We start from the raw sequence: 15,960 nt of genomic DNA, 5'->3' as shown, positions 1-15,960 counted from the left end.
ACAAGTTCGTCGATATGTTGCACGTGCTTTATTGATAGCAGATGTTCTGACCGTTAGGATTGACTGCCCTGCTTTGCTCCGCGAAATTAATATCAACGTCCGACCCCGGGCTCTTCGCAACAGTGCATTTCTTCGACTTCCTTTACGACGAACTAACTACGGTGCTAACAATGCTATTATTGGCTTGCAGAGATCATTCAACCGCGTTTCATCAGGATTTGACTTCAATCTATCACGCTGTAGGATACTTGGAAATTTTTTATATATTACTAGAAATTATCATTAGGACCATATTCTTCTTCTTCTTCACTTCTGGTGGCGTCACCTCACTTGAGATGACGCCGATTGATGGCACAGCGATTTAGCTATATTGCCAGTTAGCTTTCGTTTATAGTCCAATGGACTTTCTTTTCACTGGACTACAAGTGAAACCCTCGCTATGTGACAACGTGGAGTCACCGAAGTACGGATGAAAATCCTTTCTTTCTCGCGAAATACTCGAATTTTCACCGCACTAACACGATACGACGTGTTCACTCGTTGAGGGTTTCACCGGAAGTGTAGGACCATATTGTGTCTGTTGATTATACCTAAATAAATAAATAAATAAATAAATAAAGTAAACCAAGAGAAACTGTCACTTGCACTTGGGACCTTTAGTAATGTTCATCGAGATTTATCCCATTTATCACACAGACAGCTACACTCAAATAAAAATTCACGTTCGATTCACTTGAAAAATCACGTAGAATGGTTTCAAATGTCAAATTGAATATTTTACGTGACGAAAATGAATGATATACGAACATCCCCTAAAATGAATAGAGTCATCACATAAGGTTTATGTGAATTGACCAAACGTCAAACAATCTACGTGAATTTCCAGTGTGAAAAACTCGATTTTAAAAATAGTGAGCAGTGGCCCTCGAATTGTAAGTAGTGTAAATATTTGCGAGAAAAGTTATTTAATTACAATTTTTACTCCATCGACCGGACAATTCCAGTATGAAAGTTTCCATGTGTTCAACTGGACCGAGTGCCTGCGTGAGTCCGGAAGTTTACCCGCTCCTGCCGAATGCTTCAAACAGGCCGTCGGTATGAAGCTAGAGACACTGGAATCATGTAATGCGACTTCAACCTGCATCGGTAGTGTTGTGGGAGTTCTTGGATCTCGACTTCGGCTTCGGTTGGATGGCAGTGACAACATAAACGATTTCTTAAGGCTTGTCGATTTGAGATACCACGACGTTATTAGTTGCTTTTACGACCTTGGAATTATATGACAATTTTCTTAAATAAATGTTTTATATTTCATGGCATTTTTCATTTCATAAATTTATATAAAAATCTGGAATCTCCCTTTTGACTTCAACCAATATATAAAATAGTAATTTTCTGGTATCTAAATTTGATATGAACTGATAGATAAATGTGATATGAACAGTACATTACATTTTACCAGACCCTGTCAGCTTGGAGCGATCTCAATCTTCAGTTCAGCAACGCCATCGCACGGCGTCTCATTCAACATGTCATGTAAATTGTATGGGTGCGCAGCCCTGCTATTTTGGCGCGTACGAATTTGACATTTCTCTCCCCTACTTCTATGTATGAGATTCGATGCGGACTCACATGAGGGCGACATGCTCACAAAAAAGGATGTTGCCAATTATTTGTTCGGGAAATGTGAGAGCTGGATATCTTGTTAATATGATGTCTTTGATTTTACCTATGAAACACGTAACTTTTACTGGATTATGCATGAAACAGCTTTTAAATGCCAGTCCATTAAAACCTACGTGAAAAGTAGGGTGGAAAATATTCACATAACTTTTCACGTAACTATAACATGATTATTATTTTGTGTGTAGTTTCATATTCATATTAATGCAATTCGATAGTCCCATGATAAAAGGGCCTAACTGCAAATGAGAGCCTCTCTTTGTTTACTTTTTCTTTTGATTATTACGGAGCCATTATTGCAATTTCTCTAAAGTTTCCAATATGAATCGAAAGCTTGTAGTTTTACCTTGAAAGTTTTGCAAAGAGTAAAGTGTCAAATATGAAATCAGCTCGGTAAATCATGAAAGAAAAAGTAAACAAAGAGAAACTGTCATTTGCAGCTATAGCTCCTATAGGTCCTTTTGTCGTGGGACCGTCCAACTGGGTCGGTCGAATTGAACTTCAGTCTGGTGCCACGGTGTGGAATTAACACCATTTACCATTGTGAGTCTGGTGCGATTCTCTTATTTTTTCTCTCTCACACTCATTCCCTCGGTTATCAACAAACTGTCGTTTATGCTAATGCCGAACACGAACACTGACACCGTCATTGCTTTTCGGTGATCGTCATTCGGCCTCAAGACTTCGTGGTGATAGGGCCGTCATCGTTGACGATTTGTTTATATACACCTCTATTCAGTTCTATCGTGACAGGAATAAGAACAGCCATATATACACGCAGTAGGAGAAAGCAAGTGTAAACTTTCTTCTGTGCATAAATGGTTGAAAATGTGAGCGTAATCAGATGATACTTTATTGATAAACTGATTTGAGCCGGCCCGCCTCGGAGTTCTTTACGTAAGCAGAACCATAAACTTTAAATTTTCACGCTTGCGATGGAAAATTCAACGCTCCAACGCGAAACTGAAGACCAGAAAAACATGGCAGAAGATTTATCGATCAATAAAAATAAGATGTGAGTATAGACATAAATAAGTGCGCCCTCACTTCCAAAGAATTGTTTCCAGTATGGTATATGAAAGCAAGAAAGAGAGGGAGAGCAAGAGATCAAAGATGGATGCCTACGTTCTAAAGTTATTTTAATTAGTGTGACAAAAAGTTTTTTGAACTTTTGCGTTTTGTTTAAGTTGATTTGTTTACATTTTGCTGCCGGATGATTAAGCTATTCTAGTTAAAGATTTAGGGTTGACATATTTGCGAGTTTGATAGCTGTGGTTGATTTATCCTATTAGAATTTTCCCCTTTAACGAAAACAGGGTGAGGCTGTCTTATTTTAAATAAAAAATGAGTGAGCACTTATTTATGTAAATGTATGTTTGTTCTCTTTTCAGCAGTTCCTCGCACTACGCCAACAACTATATTTGTCGATTGTGCTTAAAAAATGAGTCCCATATGGAGCCACTGTTCTACGCGAATCTATTTCCGAACATACTGCTTACCAAAAAGATATATGACTGCACATCGATACAGGTATGCGGTAGTCGAGTTTCGTATTTTTGTAATTGAAATTATATTTCTGCAGATAATTTTTGAGCGCAATCTTCCGATGTTCGTCTGCAAGCTTTGCGCTAACAAATTGGACGAGTACATTCGATTTCGTGAACGTTGTGTCGCTAATGATGAGTTTTTAAGAAATGCTCTAGCATTTTTCGATGCTGGCCAAAACATTATCAAAACGGAACAGGAGCGGGCTCCTTCTCCAATACAAATGCATCAACCTATGGGCCCAATTGATTTCCGCCAAACAAAAAGTGCCATCGAAACAGAATCCGAACAGGCAGAAGATGACGAACCTCTGTATACGGATAAGTTTTCTTGCAATGAATGTCAATTCACCGCAAACGATGAATCCGTAATGCGTAGTCATCAGAAGCTGCACGAAGACAAACCTTATGCGTGCACGCTGTGTTCAAAGTCGTTCAAGATTCGACAACATTTATTAATCCACAGTCATACACACGTGGATCTACAGCAAACAGCCGAACAAACGATCGACATGAAGCCAACATTCAGTTGCACGAAATGCACCAAAGTTTTTATCAATAGAGGTAACCTGATAAATCACTCGGCTGAATGTCACGGAAACGTGAAAAATTTCAACTGCGAGATTTGCTCAAAATCGTTCAAGTACAACGTTCAACTGAGGATTCACATGAGAACACACTCTGGAGAACGACCCCACACATGCGAAATTTGTCATCGTGGATTTTCTCAGCTTTCGAATCTGAGATCTCACCGTAAGGTTGTATGTGGCTGCACTACTAACATAAGCGATTTTCTTATTCGTTCCATCACCATTACAGGTCCACTCGAAAGTCAAACCGTACAAATGTCAGCTGTGCCTCAAAAGTTTCACCATGCTAGATAATTTGACGGTACACAGCCTGAAGTGTGTTAAGGATAAATACCGTTGTACGTTGTGCTCGAAGTCATTCGCGAAAGAAGGGAATCTGATCTCGCACTTGCAGTGCCACAGCGAAGGAGTTGTAGAGAAAAACTTCAAATGTGAAATGTGTCCTAAAAGTTTCAAAAATAAGGAGGATTGGAAACGTCATGTTCGAGTACATACAGGTAAACGGCAATATTAAAAACATCTGGGAAAGAAACGCCAACCATTGATCAACTGATTTTGACAAACTAAAATAAGGCACGATCAAAGAGCTCCTCCGGGCTTATCCCTGCTCCGAATAAATAAACAAAATTTATTCCGAGTTCAAACCCGGCTCAGGTATAATTGAAATGCTCGATGCAGACTCCGTTTATAGGCTGTTTCTTCAAGATTTAGCTTATTTTTGCTGCGTGATAAACCTTGTCATGTGTTGAACTTTATGTTTTCAGGTGAAAAACCCTACATCTGCGACATTTGCAATAAAGGTTTCGCTCAAAAGGCAAACCTGTTATCCCATCGTAAAACCCATCTCAAGCCAGAGATCGTATTTAAGTGTGAACACTGCGACAAAGTATGCCGAACGCAGAAACTGTTAGAAATACACCTTCAAAAATGCGGTACAGCTGAAGCGAAAGTTGCCACACCTACTTCTGAGTTGCCAACAACAACAACGCAATCTCCGCTGGTGTCTGTACCAGCGACATCCGTTACACCCACATTAGAAGCATTGTCCGACTTACTGCGGTACGAGATTGCTTTGCGCGCTCCGACTGAACTGCAGGAGATGTTGCTGGCCACGATGGAAAAGAAGAAAGTGGCTAAACAAATGGCACCGGTTGGAAACCGCAACTATCGGTGTGAGGTTTGTTTTAAGGTTTATTCACAGTATCCGAGTTTGGTGAAACATCGGAAGTTGCATCTTAAAACACCTCGCTTGCGAACAAAATCTACTGATGCAGATGATCGCCCTTATTATTGTGATATATGCGGAAAGAACTTTAAGTTCAACCGGAATCTAAAGGTTCATATGAAGCTACACACCAAAGCAAATGGTTGCTTCAAGTGCGACAAATGCAGCAGCACATTTGAAGTAGCCGATCAACTGAAACATCATCTACTAGAACATCCCATCGATATGGAAAAAATTTTCAACTGCGAGTATTGTTCAAATACGTTTAAATCTAATGAAGATTTGAAACGACACCGACGATCCCATACAGGTAAGCGGTTGATGTGTAACACAATAAACATTCTTAAATAAAACAGTATATAAAGGTCAGACTGGCTTCTAACACCTATTGTAGCCATCTCATTAGTCGAGACACATTATTTTACTGATTACGCAACCTACATTTAGCAGATTGCGATGCAGAAATTCGAATTGATTGCATATATTTCCATCTTGGTCTTTGAGGCAATGTACATGATGATGATGTTATCTGCATAACCGACAATCTTGGCTTCTTTGGACAGCTTTAGCATTAGTACATCGTGTTTTATAGCGTTGGGCGGATTCCAGACAACCCACTCTCGCTACCCATGAATCGCGTCAGCCTTTTGCGGATAATTCTTTCCATGAGCTTACACATGTCGTTTTCGCTTGATGCCAATCCTAACCCAGGTTCCACCCAAACTGCTGTCAAACTGTTTGTTTGCTAGTTTCAACAAATTTTTATTTTCAGTCCTTTATGATTCTCTAACATTTCCCCGAAAACAATTCTCCAGAACACAAAAACCTGAAGCTTGTTTCCCAGAAAGTACTAATGCCCACAAAATAATCTGTAGAAAGTGAGAAAACCCAGAAAACTTTTTCCCAGAATGTACCAAACCGCAGAAAACCACACACCCGAAGGTACTAGATGCTACAAAACAATTGTTCGAAAAAAATCGATCAGTTACCAACGATTCTATGGTTTCGGATAAGATGAATATTTAATAAATTATTTAAAGTAGTTGGAGTTATTGACGAGATTGTTTTCATCATTTTAATTTTTATATATCGGTTAATTAACCACAGATTTAACTCCGGCTACATTTTTTTAATAAAATTTTATTTAATTCCAGTTTTAACCTATATATTTGAAAAGAATATAAAAGAATTTGAATGCACTACAATGCATTGTTATGCTATGATATTAAGCTGCTCTGATGTTCATTTATAATTTTTTAATCTATACTTCATAGAACCGAAAAATCAATAGTATAGTTCAACATGTAGTATAATATTTTTGTTTAATGTAGTACAATAATTTGAACATCTTCGGTAAGTTGATGAACCAAATGATTATCGTACTTGGTCTGACAATTCAACTATAATACAAGAAGCTGATAAACACAATAAGCTGCAAAGATCACCTCGTGTTCAAAAACACGAACACGTTTCAGTCCATGAGTATACAAGTTTTCAATAACCTAAGTTTGATTATTTGCTGTTTCTTTTTGGTATCTTTCAAATAAAGAAAAGGGAGATGTGATATTCGATCTCGATTACACCTAAAAGTGTATTCTAACGTTAGTGTGTAAACGTCGTAGATATGAACATCAACCTTGGTGTGGTCAATTTACTTCAATCGTCAGAACGATAGTTTATTGTATCTTGTACGAGCCACTCACATCATCATTTGTACAGTTGATTACTGGTTTCTACAATTTGGTCTAATCTAATTAGATTATGAGTATTGCAAACATCAACACATACAATCAATTAGCGTTATAATTTGATAAAGATACGCGTTATAGCTTTTAGTTTCATAATTGAATTAAATGAATAAGATATGGAACGAATTAAATGAATAAGATGTTGATTGCATTACGCTCCAACATCCGGGGTTGGAGAGGCCGGTAGAGCTTAACTGAGCTCTTTTTATGTTTTATTTTCATACTACCGGCCCTTATTATCAGTGTGAAGTGGAAATTAAGTGGAGTGAACGTATCCCAATTGGGTTTCACACGATGACAACAAAAGAACGGTAAACCGAGTCCATATTTGACTTTTATTTGTGGTTTGTGTACAATGGATTACTGTGGATTGAGATAGAATATTGTAGAATAGAACGAAATAATAATGACTTAACCAATGAGCAAACCACTGATAGCTGTCAAACGATGTTCATCCAGGTTGTATTGTGAGGATGTATCGTTTGGGACCTGATGGGTAAGATGATGTGTGAGTGAAATGTAATGCCGTTTTTCATTGAAAAACACTGGTGGCGTGGATTGCTCTGGTTTTGAACTTTCGAGCAGAAATGGAATGAAACACCGTCAGAATGTTGCATTTCTGCTCAAAAGTGCAAAACCAGAGCAATCCACGCCACCAGTGTTTTTCAATAAAAACGGCATAAGAGTAAGTGCATGCAAGAATGGTAATAAAGGCCACCGTTTCAGCTCAGGACTAACGATCGACCATTAGAAGAGATAGAAATTGGGTAACGGACCCCCATTCATCTCAAATACATTAGTCATTTCATATACGAGAACCATTAGTTATAGTGAGATCTGTTATCTCTGTTGGATAGATTAATTTCAGAAGTAACATGAAATTTGGAGCATTTTGCTTCGCTAAAACAGCAGTATTGAACCACTTCCGAACTACTGCTATGCGTTATTGCTTCTTAGAGACGAGGCAAAGACTTTGTATTCGATTTTATCACAATTCATTTATTGAAAGTCAAGTGATTGCTAAAATAACATGGTGACTCTACTAATGAGATGACTATTGGCACACTAGTTTTAGTTAGGATCTATTAGAGTAGAAATAGTAACTCAATGTTGTAATGCTTGCGTGTGCAATACATGTGGGTATGTATGCATGTGTGTATGGGTGTGTGCCTGTGTGTGTATGTACGTGTTTTTGTGTGTATGTACAATATACATTTTACCGTGCCTTACAAAGATGTTATTAAAAAACACTAATTCTTTTTTTTCGGAAATGGATGACTGAGAATGAATAAGAAAGCTGAAAAATTGGAAAATAATTTATTTAACAGTCTTAGGAAATCTTAGATACAAAATGGAACATGGGTAAGAATAAAAACACATACAACTAACTTTTACATTTAAGAAAGAAAATAACATGCCAGCAAATGTACGGAATGGAAATAAAATAGAATGATTTCTAATTCGGCCTGATACAAACTAACGGGGAGGGAAATATATTTTGAGCAGGGCGGTAAAGCTAATTGGAACCCTTTCCCCACCAAAATGTGATATAAGGAAACTATAAAGAATTTCCGAATCATCAAGACCATACACGAGAGTACCTCAAAAGGCCGAAATACATAGAGCAGAAACAAACTACATAAACTCAATTATTAATGTCAATTTATATAAATTTTCGGAAAATATTTAAGTGAATTGGAATCGTCCGAATTATTTTTATATTTTATGCCTAATATCATTATGCCAAATGACCTTTATGCCAAATGACCATATGTCTAAAGACCGTTATGCCAAATGGTGTGTATGCCAAATGACCTTTATGCCAGTTGACCGTATGCCTAATAACCGTCGGCGAAGTGACCGTACACCACTACAGCGGCAGTGAACAAACAAATTACAAACTATTAGCAGTGAACATGTTAAACTACACTCAACTAAAACGTTTATCTAATTTCAGGTGAACGTCCGTTCAAGTGCGATACGTGTCCGAAGGCGTTTACGCAGCTGTCGAATCTGCGTGCCCACACGAAAATCCACGAGAAAAAGAGAACGGCGTACGGTTGCAACATTTGCCTGCTTGAGTTGGACTCGTTGGAGTCTCTAAATATGCACCTTAGAACGCATCAGTATCAGTTGTTCGAACTTTGCAGGGAAATTAAATAGGAAAGTCTTTGTCGTTTATTGGCAAGGGCTTAGTAGAAAACTGTGTTATCCTAGTATCCGTACTGTATATCTAAAATATATATTATACATATATACACTTAACGTTTATACACCAGTGTTATTGAATGTTTGAAACATGTACTAGTGTGATCATAATAGCGAATAAATGTTGTTCATTTAGAGTCAAGCAGTATCATTAGTTAACAAATTTTATTTCACAAAATTCGGTTTAAATACATAGATATCTATAAAAGTACAACATAGTGCATTAAACTGATTTATATATACATTTTTGGTTGTGGTATGTCAGCTACGATAGTCGACTGAAAGTTCATTAGGACTAGACAATTTGAGAACCTTCTTTGCATTCCACTGAATGAGCATAAACAACATATCACAATAGCAAAATCTCTAATGGGATTTTTTTTCTTCAAAATGGTATAACTAACACAATTTTGTGAAAGGAATTCTTATACCAATAATTTTGGCCAACTAGTAAAGAATTTGTTCTAATTTGTTTCAAAAATCCCATTAGTTTGTAACATGCTTCTGACTTCAATCACCCTTGCTACTCCCGGGCACACATTCTACAATTTCACTCGAAGCGACATTGATCGGCCCACTTGAATCGTCGGTACTGTTGCTGCTGCTTCCAGAATCCCCATTGATTCCTGAAGTGTTTAAACGGTGTAAGTTAACATTTCTTATACACTGCATTTTGAATTGATAGTGTTCGTCAATTTTGGTCTTGCAGCTATCACAAATGAACGCTTTGCACTGAGGTGTTGAGATGATCTGAAAAAAGTTGATTCTAGCATTTCGTCGTAAATTCTACATGTAATGAAATTTCTTACCTTTAGGGTAGTACATTCATATATTTTTGATGATATTTGTTGATTGATTCTATTCAATTGATTACCTCGAATTTTGCATAACCTACATGCATAATAAATGCGTGGACAGCTGGAATTAATCAATAAAATACAACCCATTTTAAATTATGACTATCATCAGGTAATAAGACATTGTCGGTTCAAATATATCATGCTTTGTATTTTTCGCTTAGTATTGATTTATGGTGCGTTTTCAACTTGTAATTATATACTTATCCCATGAACTCACTCTTTTCATTTAGATACTTTCCCGAAATGATACAAAACATAGGTCATGCTAAAAGCTTCCAAAATAATGTAGCAACATTTTTATTCTTGACGAAAGTCTATTTATTTTAGTATTGAAGAAACTTGGAATATTAATTCGAGTTCTTTAGTAAACCAGGAACATCAAATAATTTACTTACACAGAGTTAGTATCCTGAACCATCCTGATTTGATAATTTCACCATATATAGACTATTTCGCACCACGAAAGCTAGTAATCCTTGGAAATTGATTTCAATGAAAACGTCATTCTTTCAGACATCCAATAGTATTTCATGTTTGTTTACATAACTTTGCACATTATACCAGAATTATACACGATAAAATCAAACCTGCGTGAAACCAAAAAAATTTTCTCAAGCGACTGCAGCGCCACAGGATGTGAGATAATGAACTAATATAATATATTAAATAGGTAAATAGTCATAATTTCCAATCTAACTTACTCTTAGACCACGCGGGTCTCTGCGGTATACAGGAGGCGTCTCCATTCAACTCGGTTCATGGCTTTTCGCCGCCAGCCTCGCTAGCTGCGAAGGGTCCGCAGGTTGTTCTCAATATGATCGATCCATCTTGCCCGCTGCGCGCCTCTTCTTCTTATACCGGTCGGATCGTTATCGAGGATCATTTTAACCGGGTTGTTCTCTGACATTCTAACAACGTGCCCGGCCCACCGTAACCGCCCGACCTTGGCCGTTTGGACGAGGGTTGGTCCTCCCAACAACTGGTGCAGTTCATGGTTCATTCGCCTTCTCCACGTACCGTCTTCCATCCGCACTAAGTTCGCAACACCTTCCGTTCAAAAACACCTAGTGCGCGTTGATCCTTCGTAAGCATTGTCCAGGACTCGCACCCGTAGAGGATAACCGGTCTAATCAGCGTTTTGTTGATGGTTAACTTCGTACGACGGCGAATTTTGCTCGATCGAAGCGTCCTGCGCAGTCCAAAGTAAGCACGATTTCCTGACAATATGCGTCTCTGAATTTCTCTGCTGGTGTCATTATCGGCAGTCACCAGTGAGCCCAAGTACACGAACTCGTCGACCAGTTCGATTTCATCACCGCCAATCAGAACTCGTAATAGGTGGCTGATATTATATTCTCGCGAGCCACTGGATTTCATGTACTTTGTCTTTGACACATTGATGTCAAGTCCGATCCGCTTGGCCTCAGCTTTTAGTCCGACGTAAGTATCTTCCATCTACTCAAAGCTGCGTACTATAATGTCAATATCATCAGCGAAATCAAGTAGCTGGACGGACTTTCTGAAAATCGTGCCACTCGTGTCTATCCTCGCTCTTCTTATCACACCCTCCAAGACAATGTTGAATAGCAGACACGAAAGGCCTTGCCGTAGCCCTATGCGAGTTTCGAAGGGACTCGAGTTTATCCCCGACACTCGAACAACGCACATCACTCGATCCATCCTAGCCTTGACCAATCGTATCAGTTTGTCCAGGAATCCGTAGTCGTGCAAGATTTTCCATAGCTGATCTCGATCGATTGTGTCGTAGGCTGATTTGAAATCGATGAATAAGTGATATGTGGGCTCATTGTATTCGCGGCACTTTTTCAACACCTGGCGAATGGCGAACACTTGGTCCGTGGTAGCACGTTCGCCCATAAATCCTACCTGATATTGCCCCAAGAATTCGTTTGCGAAAGTCGACGGCATAAGATTTGGGAGAGTACCTTGTAGGCCGCGTTCAGCAGAGTGATCGCGCGGTAATTGCAGCAATCCAGCTTGTCACCCTTTTTGTAGATGGGACACACGATTCCTTCCATCCATTCCTCCGGGAAAATCTCGTCCTCCCAGATCTTGGTAACGACCCAGTGCAGTGCTTTCACTAGTGCATTACCATCGTGTTTTAGTAGCTCGCTTGGTAGTTGGTCAACGCAGCGGCCTTATTATTTTTCAACCGGTTTACCTCCTCCTCGACTTCTTGGAGGTCTGGGACCGGCAGTCTATCGTCCTTCGCACACGTTCCCAAGTTCGTTACCGCACCGCCACTTTCGTATTCCGCCACATCGCCATTGAGGTGCTCGTCGAAATACTGCCGCCACCTCACAGTCGTTCGTGAGAAGATTCCCGTTGGTATCCTTGCACATATCGGCCTGTGGCACATGGCCTCTGCGCGAACAGTTCACCTTCTCGTAGAACTTCCTTGTGTCGTTAGCACGGAACAGCTGTTCCATCGCTTCGCGATCTCGGTCTTCAATCGCTTTTTTCTACGGGATACCGAGTTTAGTCTGTTCCGCGGCTGTCTGTATCGCTCCTCGTTTGCTCTCGTCCGGTGTTGCAGCTTGCTTGCCCAAGCTGCATTCTTCTCGGTCACTAACTGTTCACATTCGTCGTCGAACCAGTCGTTTCTCACGTTCGGAGCCGCCGTACCTAAATCCAATCGAAATATTATCCAAATAAGATAGAAACAGCATAAAAATGCAAGAATATTCTAATTATGACAACATCTTATTTCATGGTAGCACATATTAATGTAGAACACGTTGAATGTACATGTAAGAACATACTCAATGTAGTGCGCACTAAGAAAAAATTCAGTGCTGGAAGTTTTCTATGAGCGATCTATAATAGAACTAAAACTAGAACAAACGTATCTCCAGCAAACCCTAAAAGCGCCCACATTATCGAAATGACGGAAATGCCCGCATTATCGAAATGACGGAATGAGCAATGAATTCTTACTCGACTGCATGATTTTTTAGTGCTCGATCGGTTCAGTGCTAGAATTTTCGCCAGAGTTGGCTGCTCGATCAACCTGATTGACAGTGACATTATAAATGTCATTGAATATCCGCTCATTTTCTGAATGTGTTATTGTGAAATTTAAGCGACTTAAGCCATTTCACTACACTCCAGCTAGAGGAATGGATGATGCTGACTAAGGTAGGCCGTTTTGTTAATTTCCAGCGAATTTCAATAGTTTATGTTGGGATTCTAAGAAAAACTGGTTATTTACTTGTTCTGTATATCCAAAAAACATGAAGATTTATATTTGTATATTCAGTTATATAATGTTTTCGTTTAAAAATAAACTGAAAATCAGCACGAAAACGTGCAAAATCAGGAAAGAAGAAGAAGAAAACGAATTGACAATTCAGTCCGCATCTTCTCACTCAATTCCGAATCAACCGGTTGTAGGCGAACCGGTTCATTCGGAATCGGTTGTTGCACTGGAGTTGGAATTGATTCGGAATCCATTATGATTTCCACATGAAATTCCGAATGAAAATTTCTCGCCGATTCGGAATTGATTCGGAATCCATTCGGATCTGATAATGTGGGTGTGGGTAAGTTAGCCGAGCGTTTTCATCTTCTCACAAAAGAGGTGAAAAAAACCTTCGCTGAAAATGTCAAAGATTTCAATGTGGAAAAATCCTGGTGGATACGTTGTATCGTTTGAGTTGTATATCTGGCAGCGGTGAGGCAGTCGGTTACCAGAATGTCTGCCAGTCATATTTTTCCAGCTGGCAGCGTTTAGTCAGCCATCTGGCAGCCATGCGTATGCGGGGTCAAGAGACCGATTTTGGTAATAGTACTCAATGACAAATGACCATGTCATACATCAATTTAGTGCGCACTAACACTTGGTCGGTGAATTCCGGCCTACTGATTTTAACAAACCAAGTACCAGAGGTTTTAGTTAGGATCCCAGACGAGTCCGTAGAAAAGAGTTTGTTCGGCCAGGAGGCCGATTTTTGTCAGAGTACTTCATGGCAAATGATTATGTGATGTCAGAAATCAATTTAGTGCGCACTAACACTTGGTTGGAGAATTCCGGCCAATATATATTAACAAAGCAAATATCAGAGGTTTTAGTTAGGACTCCGTAGAAAAGTTTGTTTGGCCAGGAAGCCGATTTTGATCAGAGTACTCGATGACATGGCATGACTCATGCTTGTTTGGTAAATTTCAGTCAACTGGTTCTTGAAAATTTTCTAGTATGTGACAAAATCGTAAAAGTATTTTTTTGGTTTGGCTAGATTTTGTCGCATAAATATTCACGTTAAAGAAAAATATAGTGTTAGTTCAACGCCTAAATTTAAGTTATGGCGTTTTCGTTTTTAATTTGCACTACACCGGTGCAGTGCTACACTGAGGCATGAATAAACGAACAAAAATTACGAAAACATAAACAGTAAGCATTGACTACAATAAACGATTCCATTGCACAGAGCTACACCAAACTTTTGATGAGTGCTACACCAGTGGTATCGGTACAGAAAAAGTGTAGCACTGGTGTAGTGCAATTGGTAAAAACGAACGGTTTCAGTGCAGCTTTCGTTACACCAGTGTAGTGCAATTTAAAAACGAAAACGACATTAGTTTACATGATTCTTTTCCTAACCGATACATTTTGCAAAGATTATTTTATTCTTTGGGGTGTACGTTATTTGGTCGAATTTCGTTTGGCATAAATTTGTTTGGCATACATTTAATTGGCATAACTTTTGATTGGCATAAATTTGTTTGGCATAATGTCTTTTGGCATAAAATAAAAAGACATACTGTTTCATTTGGCATAATTGTTGTTTGGCATAATTTTCATTTGGCATAATTTCAATTTCGGAAGCGGTGGCCCCCACACACAAACCTGTAATCCACTCGTTTGTCCGGTCTATTTAAAGCTAGGAGCTATCCCTTGGCCTCGCATTAGAAAACCGCAAGACGGCGAAGCCGCCTTTAGAATTCATTTTCTAGTTTTAGACCACAACGAGGACAAGGCCACCTCGGCGGCGCCAAGCCGCCGAGATAACGCAGTCCGAGTCGTCCAATCAGTAATCGGAAATACTATAATCCAAGTGTTATCTGGCCGTTATGTATTTCAACCATTTAAATTACTCCCAGAATAAAACGAATCAAACGAAAATATGCACAATTGAAATTATGCCAAATGAAAATTATGCCAAAAGAAACAGTATATCATTTTTATTTTATGCCAAACGACATTATGCCAAATATATTTATGCCAAACAAAAGTTATGCCAAACAAATTTATGCCAAACAAAATTCGGCCAAATAACGTACACCCTATTCTATGTCAGTGTGTTAGTTTTGTTCTTAAAAACTAGAAATAATCGATACAGAAGAATGACTCACCCAGAACCACTTGGCAGTTACTTTTGGTTCTATAGGCGTTTTTGACTAGCTTACTTTCTTACTAGAATATACTACTTTCTTTCGCAGTTAACACCCAGTCTGTAGTTTACCTACATGAATTCAGACAGAAATGTTTTTGTCGTGAATACGACTTACTTTACTATGGGGCGCCTTTTCAAAATTTACCCTGTACAAGAATGGGCAGAACTTTATCGCGAATATCTCTTTATGTACTTAACCCATCAATATAATTTATTCTACAAGCTATCGGAAATATGACCACGAATTTGTGATTAAATTTTCAACAGCGTGAGAAAACCATAAATAATTGAAAAACAACGTTTTCTAAAACTTCTGGAAATAATGAGGAAAATTCATCATGCTTGCTGGTCTTTTTCGCACCTGGACGACGGTTTTGAGGTAGTCAAGCACATATCAGTTCCGATTATCTACTGGACGAGTATAAAGGTAAACTTTGATTGAAAGTCGTTCATTTCTTCTAGTGCATCAGACGGAACTGGATGTCGAGGTGAAGTTCTCCCACCAACATTAGTAAGAACAAACAAAGTATAAAGCGTGAAACGCTCAGGTCGTGGTCTAATTTGGACTTCAATCGTCGGGAGCAGCAGTTGTCAGTAATGAGCGCAGACTTTTAGCTTGGTACAAAACCTTACACGCTCAGGTCGTGTTCTCATTTGGACTTCGGTCGTCAGGTGGAGCTCTCGGCAA

At 38.9% G+C, this 15,960-nt stretch overlaps 2 protein-coding genes across 5 annotated transcripts; one reads left to right on the top strand and one right to left on the bottom strand.

Moving 5' to 3' along the window:
• Positions 1-2,204: 2,204 nt before the first annotated feature.
• On the top strand, positions 2,205-9,135 carry LOC131436189 (zinc finger protein 665-like). 4 transcript variants are annotated; one of them, XM_058604763.1, is made up of 6 exons: positions 2,205-2,698; positions 3,078-3,213; positions 3,266-3,988; positions 4,047-4,314; positions 4,582-5,352; positions 8,748-9,135. In XM_058604763.1, exons 1-6 carry the CDS (start codon positions 2,619-2,621, stop codon positions 8,951-8,953), a joined length of 2,184 nt encoding a protein of 727 aa, XP_058460746.1. In that variant the 5' UTR covers positions 2,205-2,618; the 3' UTR covers positions 8,954-9,135. The 4 variants fall into 4 exon arrangements, with proteins under 4 accessions (XP_058460746.1, XP_058460744.1, XP_058460745.1 ...); XM_058604761.1 differs by having other exon boundaries at positions 3,075-3,213; XM_058604762.1 differs by having other exon boundaries at positions 2,206-2,698; positions 3,075-3,213; positions 3,266-3,985.
• A 120-nt stretch (positions 9,136-9,255) lies between these two features.
• Positions 9,256-10,392, bottom strand: LOC131436190 (uncharacterized). The gene is made up of 3 exons (XM_058604766.1): positions 10,254-10,392; positions 9,808-9,916; positions 9,256-9,748 (listed from the first exon to the last, which is right to left on the bottom strand). The coding sequence occupies exons 1-3, from the start codon at positions 10,274-10,276 to the stop codon at positions 9,509-9,511; spliced, it is 372 nt and encodes a 123-aa protein (XP_058460749.1). The 5' UTR covers positions 10,277-10,392; the 3' UTR covers positions 9,256-9,508.
• Positions 10,393-15,960: the final 5,568 nt, after the last annotated feature.

The sequence above is a fragment of the Malaya genurostris genome, chromosome 3 (assembly GCF_030247185.1).
Source record: "Malaya genurostris strain Urasoe2022 chromosome 3, Malgen_1.1, whole genome shotgun sequence".
NCBI lineage: Eukaryota > Metazoa > Arthropoda > Insecta > Diptera > Culicidae > Malaya > Malaya genurostris.
The sequence above is the reverse complement of the archived record's forward strand: the minus strand, read 5'-3'. Positions and strand labels throughout refer to the sequence as shown.